This window comes from Egretta garzetta, unplaced genomic scaffold (assembly GCF_000687185.1).
Source record: "Egretta garzetta isolate BGI_Z169 unplaced genomic scaffold, ASM68718v1 scaffold154, whole genome shotgun sequence".
In the NCBI taxonomy this organism is placed as follows: domain Eukaryota; kingdom Metazoa; phylum Chordata; class Aves; order Pelecaniformes; family Ardeidae; genus Egretta; species Egretta garzetta.
In genome coordinates, this window is record NW_009259600.1 from 4,672,867 (window position 1) to 4,694,381 (window position 21,515).

Here is a 21,515-nt window from a genome sequence, read left to right on the forward strand (position 1 = left end):
GAAGTAGGGGCATTCCCCGTGAATCTTTTGGAATAAAATGTGGTACATTTCTATTCAGTCCTGTATTTCAGTTGCTGTGTTTATTGTACCTGAAGTTGTGCTTGTATTCATACTCTACGAAGACTTACTCAATAAAATGGAGTATGTTTTATTTTCTTTATTAATTCACAGCAAAGAAATGTTGCACAGCATTCTTAATAAGATGAAAATTGATTTTACTGAGGCTTAATTATATAACAATAGTCATTCTGTACAGCTAGATGGTGTATGTTTGTTCATTGTCTAATTTTGGTCATCAGATAGTCCTCAAAATGTTGCTATGCTACTTCACTGTCTTGCGGCAACATGTCAGAGAGCTGAAAAGATGTGAGCTGTTCTACCCACTGGGGGATGGAGGTTTGAGGCATGATGATGTCATTAGTAGTTGGATATCCTAATACATTTGTGGATTAGGGATTAACTACAACTACATGGGAAACCCGCAAGAGAAAAATCTCCTAAATCCTAAGTTAGCGTGCTAACCAATATAACATCTTTGGGTTTGCATGCGTCTCACTACTAGAGAACACTATTTGATTGTGGCCTATTCCATGCTAAATCTTGGGATTTTGCTTTTTCAAGTCACAGAATTCTTTGTGAGGATTCATCTCTCTGTAGATAGTAAACTTACATGGCATAAATGAGCTGTTGATTGTCATTAGTGTATTGAATGTATATGAGTTTCTCCCTGACCTATGTATTTTTTAAGTATATAAGGGCTCAAACTCAGTAAGGTATTATTAGGAAAAAAATGATAAGTAAGAGTAAGGGAAACATTTCCAAGTTTCACATCTAGGTAATGTTTAGCTCTTACTGGCCAGTGTTTTCTGTTTGTTTTGATTAGTTTTTTCCACATAAGGAGGCCAAATTATAGTCCTCCTTGTGCATTTTCACAGCTTATCCAGTCTCACATCATCGCACCTCCTTCATTAGCGCAACATCATGTCTTTGGCAGTCCTTCCTCCTCATATAAATTCAACGTGCTTCTGAGTGGATGTAATCAAATACTGATGATTTGATTTGATGTAATGAAATGTTGTTGCTTTGATTACAAAATTCTGTTCTTCACATTTTTTTTCTCTTTTCTTCCCACAACATTTTTTGTCACATTAATCATTAGATATGTCTTTGCTTTTGAGGTACTTCTAGACTTCTGTGTCTATCCATTTCCTCTTATGTGTCTTCTTTCATTTGCTTTGATACATCTACACTCACTGCTCATCGGACCTCATCCTACCAGTTACCAGGGCTGCCACGTCTAATTTTCAAAGCAGCACTTTCTTGCTCACTCGTAGGCTAACCTATGTGTTATAAAGGCTTTTCCTGTGAACATTCACAAAGTTATTGCAATGTCCTCTTCCAAATACTTAAAATTTTTTTTTCTATTATACTGTAATTTAAAAACTCGTAAGACAGCTTTCAGGTTGCCACTGTACGGATATCATTACCTATGGTGCTGTTAGTTGTTCCCTCTTACTTCCCTGTTTGTGGATGTGTTTTTTCTTATATTTAAAATGTAAGCATTTGAGGACAGAGACCATTTTTGTCCTGTGCTTTTACAGTGTGGATCTGTGGTCCATAACCAGAGTTCGTGTTATCGTGCAGATATAGCCTAAATTCAGCACTGAGTAAAAGGCACCTCCAGGCCTTATCACAAATGCTTTGCTGCCTTGTTGCTTTGCCTTAGCATATGGTCTTTCAAATGTGCTGTACTTTTAAGTGTAGATGATCAACTGCTTTAACATCTCTAAAAGTACTAGCTTTTCCTTTTTTTTTCTAAGACAAATATATAACAGATGCATAAATGAACCATGGAATGAATGTGCTGCAGACATAGAGCCATCATTACGCTCTTCACAATCAAGTTTTTTCATAAGCTCATGTGGCGTACACCTGTGTTAAGTTAATGGTGCACTTAGGTGCAGTGTGGAAGACTTAATAATTCAAAGTGGAATTTGTTTCTTTGTTCCTTTTGTGCTCTTTCTCATATCCTCTCCCTTCATTATTTACTGTGCTCTGTTTGCCTTCTGTTTGTACTTACAATTATTTTTGCTAATACTTGATTTGGCTGAGCTTCAAATTCCCCAACTAGAAATGTGGAAACCAGTTAAGTAGAGCAGGACAGGGATACCTCATAAGGATGATTTTAAAATAAAATAAAAAAAAAAACAAACCAGCAATCAATCTGTATTACCAAAAAAGGCCTTTAAGATGCATTGTACTGGGCATCTACTAAAATAGCATTTGAAAATTAAGAAATGGGAATATATATGAGCTGAAAACTAAGTTGAACAATGATTGAAGAGAACCAGTTGTGGGTTTGGGTTTCAACAAATAACTTGTTTTTATAGCTCTGTTTCATATATTGAAATCATACTTACTAGCAGTTTTATGCCGCTTCAAGTGGAAGTTTTCTAATGTATGGCTGTGTGTTCTTTCATAGAATTGTTCTACTGCTTGGATCTTTCATTTTCCTCAAATGCATTTCTTTCTCATCCTATTGTGAAGGGGAAACAGGAATTTGGTAGAAAGCCATCTGGTTTAAATTTAAAATAAAGGTGATGGCAGGTAGAGAAGCATTCATAGAACTGGCAAAATCTAAGACCATTTTCTCAGTTGAAGGCATACACTAACCACTAATGGGTCTGCTTTCTGATTTGGGAATCTAATTAGAGTAATTGTGCTTTAAAAACCATCATTACAGACCAGCAGAGGTGCAGCTGACCAAAATGTTAAACTTTCAATGTAAGATGGTAGTTTTCTCACACTCACTAATTGGCTTGCTCTTAAGCATACCGCATACTTAGGGTAGCATGCAGCCTGCTCAGCGGTGTTTGTGAAGGTCATTTGAAACAAATTTTAGACTCATGTTCAGTAAATACTGGCTCTGTGCTCTGTAGCATCTGCTGTTAACTTTTGTGTACTAGTGTGCTAAATAAATTTAAAAGCTTTAGGGCTTACCCACACCTGACAGTTTATATTCCCTTATAGATGGCCATGCTTTCTACGTGTTTTGAGGACACTTAAGCAAATTGTTAGTAGAACTTGAAGCATCAAAATTGAATTAATCAAAGTAGTAAATTATCATCTGTGGATTTTGAATCTTTTGAACTTGACTGTCAAGTTCAACAGTCAAGTTATGATATCTATTTAATTTCTTTTTGGCCTAACAGCCTACAAACCATCAGCATCTGAGATTTTGTACTTTTCAAGAGAATCCACTTCAGAACCGTTGCCTTTGTGAGACTGTGTATATCAATACCTGTTCTTGATCAGGAGACTTAATTAACTGTTCCACATGAAGTCCAGAGATTTCTGCATAACCGAGCATGTATATCCATATTGTTCAGTGACATTAGAATCATAGAATGCTTTGGATTGGAAGGGATCCCTAGAGGTCATCTAGTTCAACCCCCCTGCAGTGAGCAGGGACATCTTCAACTGGATCAGGTTGCTCAGAGCCCTGTACAACCTGTCCTTGAATGTTCCCAGGGATAGGGCCTCCACCACCTCTCTGGGCAACCTGTTCCAGTGTTTCACCACCCTCATTGTCAAGAATTTCTTCCTTATATCCAGTCTAAACCTACCGTGTTTTAGTTTAAAACCATTACCCCTTGTCCTGTCACAGCTGGCCCTACTAAAAAGATTGTCCCTGTCTTTCCTATAGGCTCAGTTTAAGAACTGAAAGGCCACAATCAGGTCTCCCCACAGCCTTCTCTTCTCCAGGCTGAACAAGCCCAACTCTCTCAGCCTGTCCTCATTAGGAGAGGTGCTCCAGCCCTCGCATCATTTTTGTAGCCCTCCTCTGGACCCTGTCCAACAGGTCCATGTCCTTCTTGTGCTGAGGGCTCCAGAGCTGGACGCAGTGCTCCAGGTGAGGTCTCACCAGAGTGGAGTAGAGGGGCAGAATCCCCTCCCTCTACCTGCTGGCCATGCTTCTCCTGATGCAGTCTAGAGTACGGTTGGCCTTCTGGGCTGCCAGCACACATTGCTGGCTCATGTCCAGCTTTTCATCCACCGGTACCCCCAAGTCCCTCTCAGCAGGGCTGCTCTCGATCCTTTCTTCCCCCTTGATACCGGGGGTTACCCCGACCCAGGTGCAGGACCTTAGCATGGATAACTAGCTGATGCTAAAGAATAATTGCCTAATTGTTCAGTTCATGTGTCTGCCTCACTTGCAAGATTCATGCTGATGGCCGAACTGCTGCGTCTCAATTACTGGAGATGGTGAGATTAAAGATAGTACAGGGATACCTAACTGATGTGCAGATGTATCCAAAGAGTCCTGCAGAGATCTGTTTTCTTCTTCTATATGGCAGTGTAGTCAGTCTTTTATATCATGTTAAACAGTTGCATAATTTAGTGTATAGTTTTAACTTGCATTGTTTCACAGTTGATAATTTTCTATTTTGTAAGCACAGGAAAACTTACCTTGGACCAATACATTTTTGATGATTTTTAGTTCTCCTTGGTGAAATGCACGTATTTAGTATTTCTATAAGTGATGATAGGTAAAAAGAATTCTCAAAAAACTGTCTTGATGGAAGGGTTCTCCCAGGAATTTGAACTGTATCCTCTTTTAGGGGCTGAGCACCATCTTGATCTCATTACAATTTTTTTCCCTTGATCAGAGGCTCTCAGATGGCATTTTGTGGCAATAGTTTATTTGACCTGACCCAGAAGATTCTGGCTATTTTGAATGTGTTGTCATAAGCTATTAGTGATCCATCTATAACAGGATTGTGCCTCTAGGCTTCGTATTTGGTTAAAGGAAAAAAAATAAACACCCAGCTAGAAAACAAATGTAATTATCAAGTTTAATGGCACAAATATTCTTGGCAAGCAAATAATGATATTTAGATGAAAAGGTACCAACTAAGAGAAGCTGGTGACAGAAGCGGTGGAGGAAGGGCGATATCCCTCCATTTGCAAGGCATCTTGGGCAATAGTTTTTATAAATTTAATGTGCAGGCCCTAGAGTTACATGGGGTTTGCTAGTTTAATTTTTCATGTCTTTGATTTTTGTGTCGGTTATGTTGTTGTGTGCAAAATTTTTTCACCACAGAGTTTTAATGCATGAATTCAAGTATTATGCAGGCTTCAGGACAGCTATTCATAAGTGAAGGGCATCCACAGGCAAGTTTGAATAATACTGATAATATAGTTTGTTTCTTTGTTCAAAGATTTTTTTTTATAGTTCGTTAAACAGTAGAAGCAGCAATGACAAATGTCAAACTTGACTATCTGGAGATGGGTTGAAGAGCCAAATATTTAGACATACTTTTTCTGTGAAACGAAGGTAGAAGTTTGCCTTTAGAATTGGAATTAACATGATTTATAGTAATGATATTTAATGCTTATTGAGGTAGCAATCAAATACCAAACTGGTATTGAAGCAGTTTTGTGCTACATGCTGGATGTAACGAAGAATGAGGTTTTGCCCATCAACAATTTATAATGTGGTTTAATCTTTTCCTTTTTTTTTCTTTTCTTTTTTTTTTTCTTTTTAGCATAAGGCGGCATCAGGAGAGGAGAGCAATTTTAACTCCAATTTTAACAGATTTCACAGTCCGAATAACTGCAGCTCCTGCAATTATTTTTACCAAAATTGATGCTGCAGAGAATTTCCACCCAGAGGTTAGTACAAAATGTGAACAGAAATAGCATAACTTTTAATATGTGGATAATTTTAGTATTTCCCTGTTTCACCATTTTAAGTGTCCAGGTTTTTTCAAATAGAGAGGAAAAAAAAAAAAAACCCACACCATCTTAATCACTAGCTGAACAGTTTTTTTCTGCTAGAGAAAGAATTTGTGTATATCATTTGATGTTAAAGGCAGCCCATCCAGAGGTAGATAAGCCTGTTTGCAGTTCAGAAAATGGGAATCCTTTAATGATTTCCAGCAATATTTTTCAAAGATTTGTGATGGAAAGGTGTTGAGAAGAGGTGCTATATTACAACATTACAAAACATTGTATTCACAAGCTTCTCATAAAGAAGCCTGAAAATGCGTTCTATACACTATCTATAAGAAGAAAGTTCAGCTGAGTTCTTTTAGCCAGATCTTCAAGCCCACAAATTTCCATTAAGCGTCCACTCCCTAACTGTTACTGTGGGTACTTCAAGGTGTTCCACATTTAACAGTCAATTTTACCAGTCTGTGGGTCAGCTTGTTAATGATTGATCTGTGAAAAATGTTACACACAAAAGGTGTTAGCTCCCTGTTTAGCATTAGTTTGTAGCTCAAGAATTTAAAACATTTTATGTAGGGGAAATATTAGAAAGATTTGTCAGCTCACAAGGAGTATTTCTCATAACAGGGTACCCCTTGGGAAGAGCAAAACTGGTACAGGAACATAAAGAGTATTAGGTGTGTATTGCAACGTGCAATAGGTGTATGTTGTTGGAAAATGATAGCTAATGGGTATATGAAGCTGTCGATTTTTTTCTTACTATTTTGTGTAAAACATAACAAGGGCAGATGGAAAATTATTTAATGTAGAAAAGAAGTCAAACACTTAGGAGGTGGCTAGGATGCATAGAAGTTATTAAATTAAAAAAAATAAACCAACAACTTTGAGCTTTACTAATACTTACATTCAAGAATTTCAGTGTTTTGTGTGCATACATTCTTCTTGTATTCGCTGATGAAGGGAGAGGTCTAGGTTAGATTGTAATGAGCTTAAACATTGTGCAACCTGCTCATGAGGAGGGGCTGTACTTCTACTTATTAAGCAACCCTTCTGTATTGGTTCTGTTTTTCATCTCTTTAGCGCTTGCCAACAGTGATGAAGAGCTTTTTTTGTGCTAGATAATACCAATAAAACAGTGTCCAGCCAGCCAGCTGTGTCAAGGTATTAACAATGGCTTACAGGCAAAGAGAAATCAGATTGGTTATCGATGAGTTCCAACACATGGTTTCATTATAAATCAAGCAGAGTTTATTATTTAAAAAAAAAAATCCTTTACTTGGAAGGCAAGAAGAATTCTAGTAATTGCCAGGAATTAAAAAACAAAATCTGGCAATCCACTGTTTGATACTACCAAGAGATGGAAACAAGACCTTACACACGAGAAGCTTTTCTTGTAAAATTTGTCTTAATAGTTACACTGTTGAAAGCAAAGCAAAGAATAAGCTGCATTCTTGTTTAGAAGCCTGACACACCACTTTCTCCTAAAAAGGCCTAATTAATCCCATATACAATATTGAACCATTGACTACAGCAGAGAATCACAATGCACTTGTATAGAAGCTGAAAATTACTTCCCTAGGAGCTGTTTTCTAGTATTTTCCCTTAATTTCTCCACAGGAAATCTTGGTGTGTGGTCATTCTTTGGAGGTGAATGTGACAACAAACCTAGATTTCTTCCTCAATGTGGCTCAAGTGCAACTTCTTCAGCAACTGGTACAAGCCAATATGGTCGGACTGGAACCTTCCAGTAGCACCACTGAGGTAGGTTTTTCCCTGGTTTGCAGCTGTGTTTTTTAGAGTAGCGTAGCTCTGATCATGTGTTTGCATCATCTAGACAAAATTACATAGGTAAGTAAAATATGTGTATTATTGTTCGTTTGGTCAGCTTTAAAATGCATTCTAATGTTGTTCTAACAATAGGATGTGTTATTTTAACAAGAATACTATTCGGTAAATTAGACTAAGGTGATTCTGCAATATCTTCTATACAAGGAGAATTACGTAAACAATGAAGGAAATCAGTTTTGAAGTAGGTTTTTGAGGTTGCTTGGCACTTAATTTTAACTTTTATTGAAGCTTCTTAGGAGTTCAAAACCAATGAATGCTTCACTAAAGCCAGTAAACTATAAATCATGAAATGTCCTGCATCTTCTGAACAATGAATCTTCTTTTTTTCTGGAATTTTACAGTGTTCAGCAACTCTCTTGAATTTGTCATTCTTCTTTATTTCTGGAAGTTCGTACCTCAGTTTACATTAGAGGCCAGTCACTAACTGTGACAGACTGTAAATTTAAATTATTAAATTTCTGGGCTGATACAAAAAAAAAAAAAGTAGCAGAAAAGAAAGTGAAAGCTTTGCTGTAAGAAAAAAGATGTATTTCTTGTATTCAAAACCAGGGATCTAGTCAGGCTGGCAGCATCTTTTAAAGACAGTAGAAGTTAGTATGTGACAAGGCACTAATTCCACTGGAATGATTGTTGGATTCATTGAGAAATCTTCACAAATAAGAACAAGAGTTAGGGAGAGAGTTGAAGAGCAAGACACAATCAACTCTTCCTTTCCAAGGATCTAGCTAATGGGAGAGCTGAAGAAACTTCTCCTTCCTTTCCTGAATCTCACAGATTCAGCATGCACAGGAGTCTGGGTGGAAGCAGGGAATGGTCAGCAGCCAAACTACTTACTCTCTCCTCACCCTGTCAAAACTCCAGAAGTCATTTGTATCCTGCTAATCTAGGCATCACATCATCCACCCCCGCCTTTATCCCTTCCCGAGGACAGAGGGAGATAAAGGGCGTTGTTACATTACCATGTTGAAACAGGAAAGATATAGAAAAGAAACACAGTGTATCTTTCCTTTCCTTGGATACTTTGCAGACACAGGGCCTTTTTTGGAGATGAACATTACAAAGAAGTATATGCGGGAGTATCTTCAGTCAATAATTTGTAGAGCACTGTTTTCCCATTGTCAGTGGAATGGGTAGAATCCGAAGATTTGAATGGGTGCCAAGAACTTGAATTTTGAGATGGCGCTGTGCAGAAGTACTGCATGACTGATGTGGATTGTACAAACTTAAAAGTAATTTACTACATAATTTCGGAAAGCTGACTATATCCCAAGAAAGCTGACTACATCCCAAGATACCTATTTGTTCTTCATTGCGATCTCCCTTGCATTACTGAGGTCTTCTGTAATGAGTAACAGGAGTATTTCTGGTTCAAGGTGGTGTTTGTCTTCTCTTTACTAAGTTGTAGAACTATGTCTTGATTCTCCATACTGAAAATGTAAAATCCAATAGTTGGTTACTTTTTGTCCAGTTCTTTCTTCAGTATTCTGTAGTCTCATGGGCCTGTATGAAATTGCCCCACCCTCTAATGTATGCACATTTATTATTATCCTCATGTTTCTCCTTTAGTCAGCAGAGAGAAACATAATACACATTATATGCTGCTGTTTTCATCTCAGTGAATGAAGTCTGGGGCCTGCACATGGCCATTCATACTTTACACTTGCTAATTATTTCATTGCAAGAAGCAAAACATAATTTAGATTGGAAGATGCCTCAGGAGACCTTTCTTTTGCTCAAAAGAACACTAATGTCAAAGCTAGATCAGGCTTTTCCGTGCATTGTTCAGTCAAATCTTTCCTTATCTCCAAAGAAGGAGGTTGCACTGCCCCTCTGGGTAATTGTCCTGTGTTTAACTACGCTCAGTCTGGCAAGTATATGTCCTTATACCCATTCCGAATTTTGCTTGATACAACTTTTAACCGTTGCCTCTCAACATTTCATTATACATTTCCAAGAACAGTCTGACTTCATCTTCTTCATAACCCTGGTTTAGGTACCTGGAAGCAGTAATTTAATACTCCACCACCATCCTTAGCCTTCTCTTTTTCCATCTGAAGAAACCTAGCTCTCTCACCCTCACCTCATAAATCCTGTACTTTAACATGTTAGCCCTCTTGATGATCCACTGCCCACTCAAATTCATCAATATTTTTCTTCTATTATTGAGCTCAAAGCTAGAGACAGTACTCTAGGTGAGGACTCACAAGTATGTAATATAAGGAAATAATCTCACCTCTGATCTGCTGGCAATGCTGTTAATGCTGCCCAGTAAGTGCTTAGCCTTCAGCACTACAGGGGCGTGCTGCTATCACATGTTCAATTTGTTGTCCACCAGGACCTTTGGGTTCTTTTCTGCAAAGCTGTTCTGTAGCAGTTGGCCTCCAGCCTGTATTTGGTTTGGGAACTTTCCATCTCAGGTGCAGGACTTTGCGTTTACCTTTGGCCTTCATGAGGTTTCTGTTAAACCATTCCTCCGTTTTGTCCATGTCCCTCTGAATGGCAGCACTGCCCCTCAGTGTATCAACAGCTCCCCCCAGTTGGGTGTCATCTGTGAACTTTCTTTGGATATGTTTTGTATCATTGCCAAGATCTTTAAAAAAAGACATTAAATGTCATCAAACCTTGAGGAATGTCACTTTGTAACTAGAGTTCAGCTACACTTCGGAACAGTGGCCATTACTCTCATTCCTTTTAGTGGTCCAGTGTGGGTTTTACCCACCTTATAGTGCACCCATTCAGTTCACACTTGGATCCAACAGTTTGGATACCTGTCTGCTGTGGAAGACTGTCCAAACTTTGCTAAGGTCATAGCAAATGGCATCCAGTACTCTATGCATGGAATCAATCATCTCATCATAGGAGGCAATCACGTTGTGGTACGACATGATTTGCCTTTTGGTAAATATGTGTTGTTTGTTCCCAAAAAGTTTTTTGTCCTTCGAGTGCCTGGATTTGGCTTCTCTGAAAATGTGTACAGTCACCTTCCCAGGGTCTACAATGAGGCTGACTATCAGGTAGGCTCCCTGGACCCTCTTCCTTGCTCTTTTTGAAGATGGGCATGGCGTTCACTATTTTCCAGACATCAAAGACTCACCCAGACAACATGTCCTTTCACATGAATCCCAGCAGTGGCACTGACCAGTTCCTCAAACATCTTTGGATATGTTCTGTCTGAAATTTTAAGAGAAAAATTGAGCTGAAGTTACCTGTCCTCCAAGGGCTTTCCTAAAGCATTGCGAATTACCTGGGCTATTATGCAGGTCATAGTGATACACAGAATTTGTGCTCGGTTTCTCCTGCTGCAGTGTTCCTCTTACATTTGCGTTCAACACAATATTATTCGGCAAGACAATTCATAGAAAATAGCTTTAACGGGGTTTTTTCCCCCACAGTGCCTATTTGCTTTGCAGATTTAGAGCTTCTGGTTCGTAGCACTTGAGGATTTTCACCAATATTTCTATTAGATGCTTAAGCATGATTAACAGAAGAGTAGGAAGAAACAGAAGAAACTATATTCCCTGTGGGAAAGTACAAAATGAAATGGAGAAACGAAGGAAGTTTGCATTTCCAAATTGGACTGTGTGAAACCTGTCTTTCAAACCTGCCCCAAGATAGTATGGCAGTGATTTTTTTTTTTTTTTTTTTTTTAAGTTACAAGAAATGTTCTACTGCTTTTAGAAGAGACATTTTTACACATTTTTTAATAAATATTATTTTGGTATTTGTACATGAATTTACACCACTGAACCTTTTGCAATAAGTACTTGTTCAGTTATTTTCAAGGATGTTCAGAACCTATGCACATGCACTGTTTCTCTTCAGGGACTCATGGATGAATGAGCAAGCACACAATAAACAAAAGGATGTAAAACCAGTGCACAGTGATTCTCCAATAGAAAAGGGGATAAAGGAACACCTTTAATTTCTTGAGATAACTGACTGTAAATGAAAGTTGTTTTATTGATTGTCCTTTTTTCTGCTAGACTAATGGAAAGATTGAGATACATTCTTGTCAAAGATCTTGTTCAATATCTTGTCAAAATGTGTACTTGAATACTGAAAAACTGAACTGTAACAGAAGCTGTAGGATTCAAGAGTTGCCTAAAAGTAGGAATAGAACAAGAATGGTAAATTCTTATTTTTTTTTTTTTTTATGCATTAGTGCCACTTTAAAGACACTGCAGATGAAATAGTGAAAGAACTCCTAGAAATGCATTTGAATTTTTACAGATCTGACTATGGACTACTGAAAGTTGCAAAACATTCTTGTTTCCAAAGGTGTCCAGCTGATTGAAAATTCTGCATTGCTAGTAGGGATTTAGTCTTTTTAAAGAAAAAACAATCCAGCATACAGGATACATAGAATCATTGTTCAGATTTGGTGAAAACGTTTAGGGAAATTTAAGGTCTGAAGGGACTTCAGAATGCTGCAGTTGGGAAACAAAAGGAGAGTTAGATTGGAATTCAGATTATGAATGGAATTTTGTATGACAGTGACTTAAGGCAATGAATGTATTTACTTGGCTTTCCTTTAGGCACTCCCATTATTACTAATTAAGGTATCTTTCCGGCAGGCAAACTGTTCAACCACATTTAAAGATGTGGTGGTTAACCTGTTTTCAGGAAGCCATTTTTACAGTATGAGGTCTTATTTAAAGGAAAAGTCAGTAATGATGAATTGTATATTCATCTAATTGTATTTATTTCCTGTTAGTGTCTGTTCAAACAGTTATACATATGTGTATAGTTATAGTTTATTTGCTTTTTACATACGAAGCCTAAGGTAGGATAGAATCAGGGAATAATTTAGATTGGAAGGGACCTACAGAGTTCATCTAGTCCAAGCCCCTGCTCGCAGCAGGCCTAATTAGGTTGGGTTGCTTCAGGGCTTCAATCAAGTCTTGAATACCTCCAAAGACAGAAATTACACAACCTCTCTGGGCAGCCTAGTTGACCTCCCAAATGGTTGGAAAAAAAAAATAAAAAAATCCTAATATCTAATTGGAGTTTCTTGTGTTTCCACACAAGATGTGGGAAAAATCTGTCCATTGCTTCTCATCCTATCACTGGGCATCTCTGAGAAGAGTGTGGCGCTGTCTTCTCTATGGACAGCAATCAAGTAGTTGTACACATGCCCATGGATTCCATCTGATTGAACTTTTTGTCATCTTCTGGTATTGCTGTCTTGATTTTGCAGCTGTCTTGGTTATCCTCTGTTGAACTCAGTTGATATTTTTCTTGTACTGTGAGGACCAAATCTGGATGCAGTATTCCAGATGTAATCTCATGAGTGCTGAGTAAAGGGCAGTAATTGCTACCCTCAATCATGGGGGACCATGCTTCTGCCAATACAGTCCAAGATGCTGCTGGCCACCTTTGCTGTCCATGTCCAGCAGGACTGCTCTGCAACCAGCTTGCATCATTGCTGAGGTTCTTTTTTCCCAGGTACAGGACTTCACATTTCTCCTTGTTTAACATCCTAAGGTTCCTGTTTGGCTCACTCACCTACCCTGTCTAGGTCCCTGTGGATAGCAGCCCTACCCTGCTTCTCATTGATCAGTACCCTAAGAGCTCAATCATTGAACTAGTTTTTTATCCATCTGGAAGTTCACCCATCCAGACTTTAATGTCCAAGCTTGGATACAAGAATATTGTGGCGGTGTTAAAAGCCTTGCCAAAGTTGAGGTAAATTACATTCACTGTTCTACCCTTGCCCACAGATTCAGCAATTTTATCCTAGAAGATAATCTGATAGATACCTGTTCTGTGGATTCTGAGGAAGGTCTAAGCATGTTAGTCAGAAGATTTGCTTTGTTCATCTTAGCTTTGTCACTTAGCTGTGTTCTTCTTCATTGATACTTAGCAATGCTTTGCATTTTTTCATAGCCAATAGCTTCTACTGCTTGCAGTAAATGCCCAAGTAAACACTATGAATACATAAAGCTTCTCTCTAGCACTTTTTCTGTAGGCTTCCCTGCTGATTCTTTCTCCAGCAATGTGAGCACTCAAGGGTGCCAGCTATGTGGGCTGATGACAGCTCTTCCAGCAAGCAGCCCTTTGAAGCTAACCAGTATTCCAAAGACAGACAACAAAATATTTGGGGATTCTGGGTATGATTTATGGGGCAGGGGGTGGATCATAAGAGACAAATGCATACACCTTGGCTGCAAGACAAATGTTTTGGAGCTGTGAAGCCACAAATATCTGAGAAGTGCAAACATCAAGGCTGAAGTAGAATCATCTAGAGTTGTGTAAAGAATTATAGAGATATACAAGGAGTTATATGAATAAAAATGAAAGGAAACATTATTCAAGTTTGGATGTTAGGAAAAACATAATACAAAGATATTGAGCTAGGGTAATTTCACTGATTTTTCATATAAAGAGAACACTACCTGCTGTGGTTTGAACCGGTTCTGTTATAATCTCTTACTGATCATAACAGCCCCCTATCAATTTCTAATTTATGAGATTTTCAGTTCAGTAAATTCTCTTAATCTGCCTTGGATTTCAAAAAATAAGCCACACCTAGTTAAAATGGCAAAAATTAGTGCATTGCATTCTCTGAAGCCTAAAAATCATTAAGCAGGTAAATCTCTTTTTATTAGATAAAGAGGAACTTCAGTGTATTAAGACTGCCTGGGCCATGTCTAATTACCAACAGTAATTAGTTTTGTTATTCATTAATATCAGGTAATCATCATATTAAGTCTACTTTAAAAACAACCATGTATAAAGAATAACACATGGCTAGTTTTGAAACCAGTGTTTTCAAGCAAGTTAAATATTTATACTTTTTAACAAAATAAAAAACATATTTAAGGGGGCAGGGATGAACCACATCATTAAGAAAGCCAGAGATGGGGATGCTCTTTGATCTATGTATGTACTCTGCCCAGTATCCCACAGAAAAAACTCACCCTTAAGTTATAAAGCTAGTACAACATTCTTTCCTTCTCCCAATCTCTTGACTCCACTCTTCTTGGTCTCCTACAGTCTACTTTGTTCCAGAAATCCACACATGAGTGTCTTAACTTCCAGTAGTCTTGACCTGTCTCACTCATGATATTCATATACAATTCTCCATTTTTTTCATTGTGCAGAGTTGCAGTTTTAGAAATTAAGTAATAAAAGCAAGGATAAATGCAGCTTTGTGTCTTCTGACATTATTTGAAGACTTGTCCTCTTTCTCACACTGGAAGAAAAATTCTTCAGAATATCATGATACCTTCTGCAGGTGGTTTTTTTCTTAACTTAAAAGGCTATAGTAAAGAAACACCTAAAGATTTTCTTTGGTGCTTGATAGTTTTGCTGGCAGATTTACTTTTGTTTAAAATCTGTTGGGTTTTTCCTGGTTTTTTGAAAGGGATGACATACTTATTCCTTTGTTCCATATTATCCTGGGGTGTTTTGTTTCTTTTATTAAGTCTAGAAAGCACCATTATGAATTTCTAGCTTGATCCTTTTTGGTTTTGTAAATAGCCTAGATTTTCACCAGGTAATTCCTGTGACAAATTCATCAATATTTTTTGAGCTTAGTGAACAGAACCCTAGTGGCTTAAACTGAGGCTTATTTATTTAGCCCTACATTAGCATATGACTTGGAAACATAGAATCATACATTAATTATGCATCCCTACAATATTTTCCCAGCTGTAATGTAGTATTTGCAGTTCAGGCACTTGCCAAGATAGTGGTGATGGCTGCGTACTTGATAATCTTCAGTGGTTTTTTTTTCTCATTAATTTGTCCAGTTGCCTTTGAAATTCATCTAAACTTTCATCATGTGCAATAACCTGTGGGAAGGATTTCCACAGCTAACTGTATACAGTAGGAACAACACCCCCACCCCTTATTTTTTTTTTTAATTCCTTTTTACTTATCATGCATCGAGTTCTTATCTTAGGAAAAAAATTTTTCTTATTCGGCATCTTTGGGCCACTTTATCTTACATGCTTGGATCATACCCTGTTTTCAGTGTCTCTTTTCTTCCAGGCTGAAGAATCCTAGTGTTTTTTTCAACTAGGATTGTTCATAGAATCACAGAATCGCAAGGGTTGGAAGGGACCTCAGGAGATCATCCAGTCCAACCCCCCTGCTAAAGCAGGTTCTCCTAGAGCATGTTACACAGGACTTCATCCAGGTGGGCTTTGAGTATCTCCAGAGAAGGAGACTCCACAACCCCCCTGGGCAGCCTATTCCAGTGCTCCGTCACCCTCAGAGTAAAGAAGTTTTTTCCTCATATTCAACTGAAACCTCTTATGTTTCAGTTTGTGCCCATTGCCCCTTGTTCTGGCACTGGACACCACTGGCTCCGTCCTCGTGACTTCCACCCTTAAGATATTTGTATGTGTTGGTGAGGTCCCCTCTCAGTCTTCTCTTCTTCAGGCTCAAACAAGTCCAACTCTCTCAGCCTTTCCTCATAGGGGAGATGCTCCAGTCCCTTTATCATCCTAGTTGCTCTCCTCTGGACTCTTTCTAGGAGTTCCTCATCTATCTTGAAGCGGGGAGCCCGGAACTGGACACAGTACTCCAGGTGGGGTCTCACCAGGGCAGAGTAGAGGGGGAGGATAACCTCCCTCGACCTGCTGGCCACACTCCCCTTAATGCGCCCCACAATACCATTGGCCTTCTTGGCAACAAGGTCACACTGCTGGCTCATGGTCAGCTTGTCATCCCTACAAACTATTCCATTCAACTAATTCTTTTTGTTAACCTGTTCTGGCTCTTTTTCAGTTTTACAGTGTCCATTTTTGAGGAATAAGCGGGGCTTGGTCCAGACCAGAATTGGACCCCCAGACCAGAATTGCACCAGAATTGCACCCAGTAGTCAAGATACAGACAGGCACGCATGGTTTTATATGTTGGCACAGTGATGTTCTCTCTTTCGTTCCATCTCCCTTTCCTGTAATTCTTGATAAGAGAATTGGGGTTTTATGTCTGCTACTGATCTTCCTCCTTCCTCCATCCATCTTTAATATTCCTTTTATGTTTTTCTTTTCCTGCTTGCCTCATGTTACATTTACCCATATTATATTTAATCTGCTGGTTTATTGCCCTGTCATTCAGCATTCTAGAGTCTTCAGTTCTTCACAGTTGGCCCCTGAATAACTTATTAGACTTAGAAAAATTTTTCACCTTGCTTTTCATTCCTTTTTCCATTTATGAATAAATTGAATGTGATCAGCCCCAGCATAGGTCACTATGAGAGTACACTGATAACCACGAATCATTAAATTGGCCTTGTACTCTTACTCTTAGTTGATTCATCTAGACTAATTAATCATTTATCTAGGTGAGGACCTTCTTCCTTATTCCACGGAAACTTAGTTGACTAGACACATACACTGAATTGAGATCTTGTTCCCAGCTAGCGCATTGCTTATCAATAGTGGGAATCTTATCTGCAGAACAAACTTTTCTCTGAATTACCTAAAGCCACAGTCTTACAAAGTACTCTCTTTATACAGTATTCCAAGTCATATGAGTAAACCCATCAAAATGGGGAGCAGGTTTGAAATCGGAGACACATGTATCTGTAGTGAGATTGCTGCTTGATACAGTTCTGATTTTTCTCATCTTACTCTTAAGTCACTGTCCAAACAATTAGAACTTAAAATAAACAACCGCAACATTTTAAACCTTCAGTTGAAGTTCAGCTCAGTCAGCTGACAATATGGCTATTCGTCTTCTCCTCTCCCTCCTGAAATTAATCTTCTTAGCAGTGATACAGTCATTCCTGTTTCCACGATGAATTTTCAGATTTGGTTTTGTTTTGTTTGGGTTTTGTGATTTTTTTTCTTTTTAGGTTTGCTCATTATTTTTTGTTAGTTACAAACTTGGCAGTTTTGAATTAAATTTGAAACATTTTCACTGTAACTTAGAAACATGGATTTGTATTCCATGCTTTATCTACTTCACTTTACCCTGGGTAAACAGTGAGAAATTATCAATAGTTAATGAATTATCTTGTGCTAATACTTCTTACAATTACAATTATCTTGTAATCACCTTAGTAATATCATTACTTGTGAGAAGAGACCCTACTGCTGATACATTTCTTCATTGGTCCCTGAAGCCTCAGCTGTGAACTAACTTCAGAGAACCGTCAGGTTTCTCAGCACCCCCTCTCTCTGTTGCACCTGACTGGAGCTCATGCCTAGTGAGCTTTTTCTTAAGTATTTAACATGTTTTATTGGAAAGAAAGCAAGCTTTTAATGGCTGAGTGGAACAGCCATTTGTGGCTCTTCAACAACAGGAGTTGAAGAGCTTATTTGTTCTTTATTTTTAAAGGAAAAAGATCAAGTATCCTTTACGCAAGCAAGTTAGCATATTTAAAAAAAAAATTGCAGTGACAAAACTGTGACATTCCTGAATATTCCTGTCCATATTATTCGAAGTTGGAGTCTTGCTGTTATATAATTAATATTTTATTTACCTTTTTTAATGTGTAAATGAGGATATACTGAGGAAAGGGCTGGAAGTTTTTCAAGGGACTGGATTTAAGCAGATTGAAAGCAGGTGGCTCTCCACATTGTATCACAGTTTTGGCACATCGCTCATTAAGAAAACCTATGCCACTGAAATTAATTCACGCCCAACAGATGTTTAGTACCATAAAGGGATATGACCTGCTTGACACCAGTCACTGGAAGGAAAACATTTTTTCTTTTGATGTTTTGCATTAGGTACCATGGACATTACACATGTGTCTCACACACTGAAAATAGAACTGGTTTTCTTATATAAATGTTACATAAATGCACACTCATCCCTGCTGTTCAGCCAACATAATTAATGTTTTATAGAGAAATGTTGGGTTTTCCAAATGTATGGGTTCATTTAGTAGTGGGCATTGCATTGAGAACAGTCATTTCTGTTTCTAAGTCTAATTGAAAAATCTATATAATTAAATTTTGTCTAAATGTAGTAGTAGTAGTAGTAAAAATCTAGCAGTAATGTAATGGGATACAGGTAATTTATCTTTTTAAAATATCCTGGCTATAGAAAATGGATTTTTTTGGATCCCTGCCTTTAGCCTGGGACTATATGTGCATACATGGATTTGAAGTGTAAAATTTCAGGTTTTAAATTATAATAATAACCCATACTTGATTGTGATAAACTTAAGGATGGGGTTTTAAACAACCAAGTAATTAAGACTGGTAATACCCTGAGTTTGCAGCTGCCTGTTTTGATGTGTTATTGAACATTTGACCTTTGGAGTCAGGGAAGCAATTGTGGTGGGTTTTTTAACCTTTTAGACAAATAGGAAATTTGCATTCGTGCTTTCCCTCCCCCAGCCTCCTGTGGCAGCATCATGGTCTAAATCTGGGTTTCAAATAAAATTAAGAACTGTAGGTTCAAGTGTTGGAAAGGCAATAATCCACTTAGCATTCAGTCCAACAGAAAAAAAGCACGTGTGCAGCTCATTATTTATAGGAATAAATAACTTATGGGAATGTCATTACATGTCCAGCTGTGAGCAGTGATGTTCTTTCTCTAAAGAGAGGGGGAAGAATGCAGTGGTTGCCTTTTCCCTGTATTCTTGTTGACTTGTACCAAATGAGTACGCATCAGCAGTGTTAAGATGGCTAAGTTTTCAGCACAAAATACTTTTTAACAATTTCCATCTGGATCTTGCTCTGGATATAAATTAACTGTGTTTTAATCCTCAGCCAGCTAACATATAGAACATATAGAAGATGCCTTGTACATGTTCAAAGTACTTTACAGTCTTTTGTGAGAGTCTGTATATACCTGTAATTTAGAGTATGCCTGTTGTTAATAATAGATATTTCTATAATCAGTGTTTGAAAGCATAACTAGAAGCTACTAGTGTAGATTATCTGAGGTTTATCTTACTCTTGATAAAGTATACTGGTACTTGGAGTAAATGAGAAGAGAAATTAGCTGTATTACCACTCCAGTTAGGGCAGTTATATTCTAGTAATGTGCATTGCTATATTAATGATATTTCTAGTGCGGGTTCTTTCTGCTGCAAAGCAGGACGAACAGATTCATTTTCTCCCCTTAAAAAGTATACAAACAGAAAGTTACAAGTCTTTCTGTGCCTAATAACTTTATGTTCTTACCATCAACTTCACAAACATAAAAAATGTAGGCCGTGTATTTTAAAGACTCTCTGAAATACAGAAGGGGTCACAGCTTGAAATTATTTTTCATTATAGTCAGCAAAGTGACCATACCAGTTTTTACTGTTTTTAAAAAACACGTGTACTACTTGATATCTGCTAGAGAGGATCTCTTGGATTCGTTTTCAATTTTACCTCTGTTTTTACAAGGTATAAAAATTAATATTGACCCTCAAATGTGACCAGTATTAAAATATTTCTGTGTCTTTACATATATTTGCTTTAGTTATTACTAGAAATCTGTTGCAATCAGTTTTTCAAGGCAGTAATTTTGCTCTTTAGACTTGAAAGGGAAGAGCTCTCCTAGTTCTTTCTTACTGCTAGATCTGACAAAGCTAGACAACAGTTCAGCACATTTTGATTTGACAGTACTCCGGAGCTTATTATGTGCTTTCTGCAAAGAGAGTTTTAAAAGTAAGTATAATTAGTGAAAGGTTACAAAGAACATTTAATAGTGCAGAAAATAAAACTCTTTCTCTGTAAGTATTTAGATAAAAGCAGGCTCTTTGCTGCTAGCTTCTCTCAGTAATTAGAATTATAATATCTTTTTATAGTATGGCTAAGTTTTCCTTGAAATATGTTTATAATTGGGAGCAATCTGTATATGGGTCTCAAAACCCACAGACATCCTTTAATCCAGTAAACTGCAGTTGTTCAGTTAGCAAGACTGACTTCTCAGAAAATGTTTTGTCTTCTCAATGTGAGTCCAACTAGGTGGATTAATCTGTAATTCTACTGACAAAAAAAATTATTTAGTAAGGCTAGAAGACATAATTGTTGTTAGTTTTTATCAGAACTTTACAATTAAAAATAGAATACTATACATGTGCCTTGAACATAAGAACAAAGTGTAAGTTGTATTTGCTCTATTAGTGAAAGTAGAGTTGAAGTTTTGGCCTTGCTGAATTTCTGGAATATTTTGACTATGTAAGCAGAATAATAAGGATTGTTAGGGTTCAGTTTAACTTACTGTTAGCCTACCATAATCTTTCAAGTGCCAAGAGCTGTTCCTAACTTTCTCCTTTCAACAGTTTAGCATTGCAGGTTGGAATGATATTAGATCATAGCAGGCATTTGTTCAATAAATAACCAATAATTAATTCAATAACTCAAGCTGACCCACTTGCTCTTAATTTTTTGTGAGCATGAGTACATTGAATGGCACTGTTTCATCAGTCGCAGTAAGTCTGACTTCATTAAGGGATTATCGAACCATCAGTGCACATGGCTTATTGGAGGCGTCAAGCAGGCTTTGAAGGATTGGTATTGATACTGGACTTGTTTGATTTTAGCCACTGTTTAAGGTAGAACTACTGACTGGAATTTTTACCGATTTATGAGCTTAAGTAAATTAGGAGATTTAACAAACTTTGATGAAAACAAATAAATTGCCAAAAGGAAAGTAAAAGCATTAATTGGAAAACAGATAGGGTTGCAATTTCAGACAAATAAACCATATGATTCACCTGAATGAGACAAGGAGTTAGTGTTAAGGCTGAAAGAAGTGGCATTAAAATTGATTTGGGCAAATAGAGAAGGTGTCCTCTGGGAAGTTGTCTAATGTTGGAAGCAAAGCTGACAGGTGTGCTAGCTTTTCTATCATTAGGGTTTTTTGATAATTCAGAGGTTTGTAGAATCTTTGATTAAGGTGACAGTGGAGATCACTGTGGTTGGAATTACCTCAGACTGTAAGATTTCCTTCAATTAGCTCATCTTTAGATGCGAGATTTTGAATTAGAGAGATTTTTAAATGATTGCCTGTTCAATAAATAATTTTTC

At 37.6% G+C, this 21,515-nt stretch overlaps 1 protein-coding gene across 1 annotated transcript in view; it reads left to right on the forward strand.

The window, feature by feature from the left end:
- VPS13B (vacuolar protein sorting 13 homolog B) overlaps window positions 1-21,515 on the forward strand; it is a 482,902-nt gene that overhangs the window by 318,224 nt on the left and 143,163 nt on the right. The window contains exons 31-32 of the mRNA XM_035893844.1: window positions 5,550-5,676; window positions 7,351-7,494. Of these exons, the coding sequence (XP_035749737.1) occupies window positions 5,550-5,676; window positions 7,351-7,494 (271 nt within the window). The remainder of the gene's footprint in view (window positions 1-5,549; window positions 5,677-7,350; window positions 7,495-21,515) is intronic.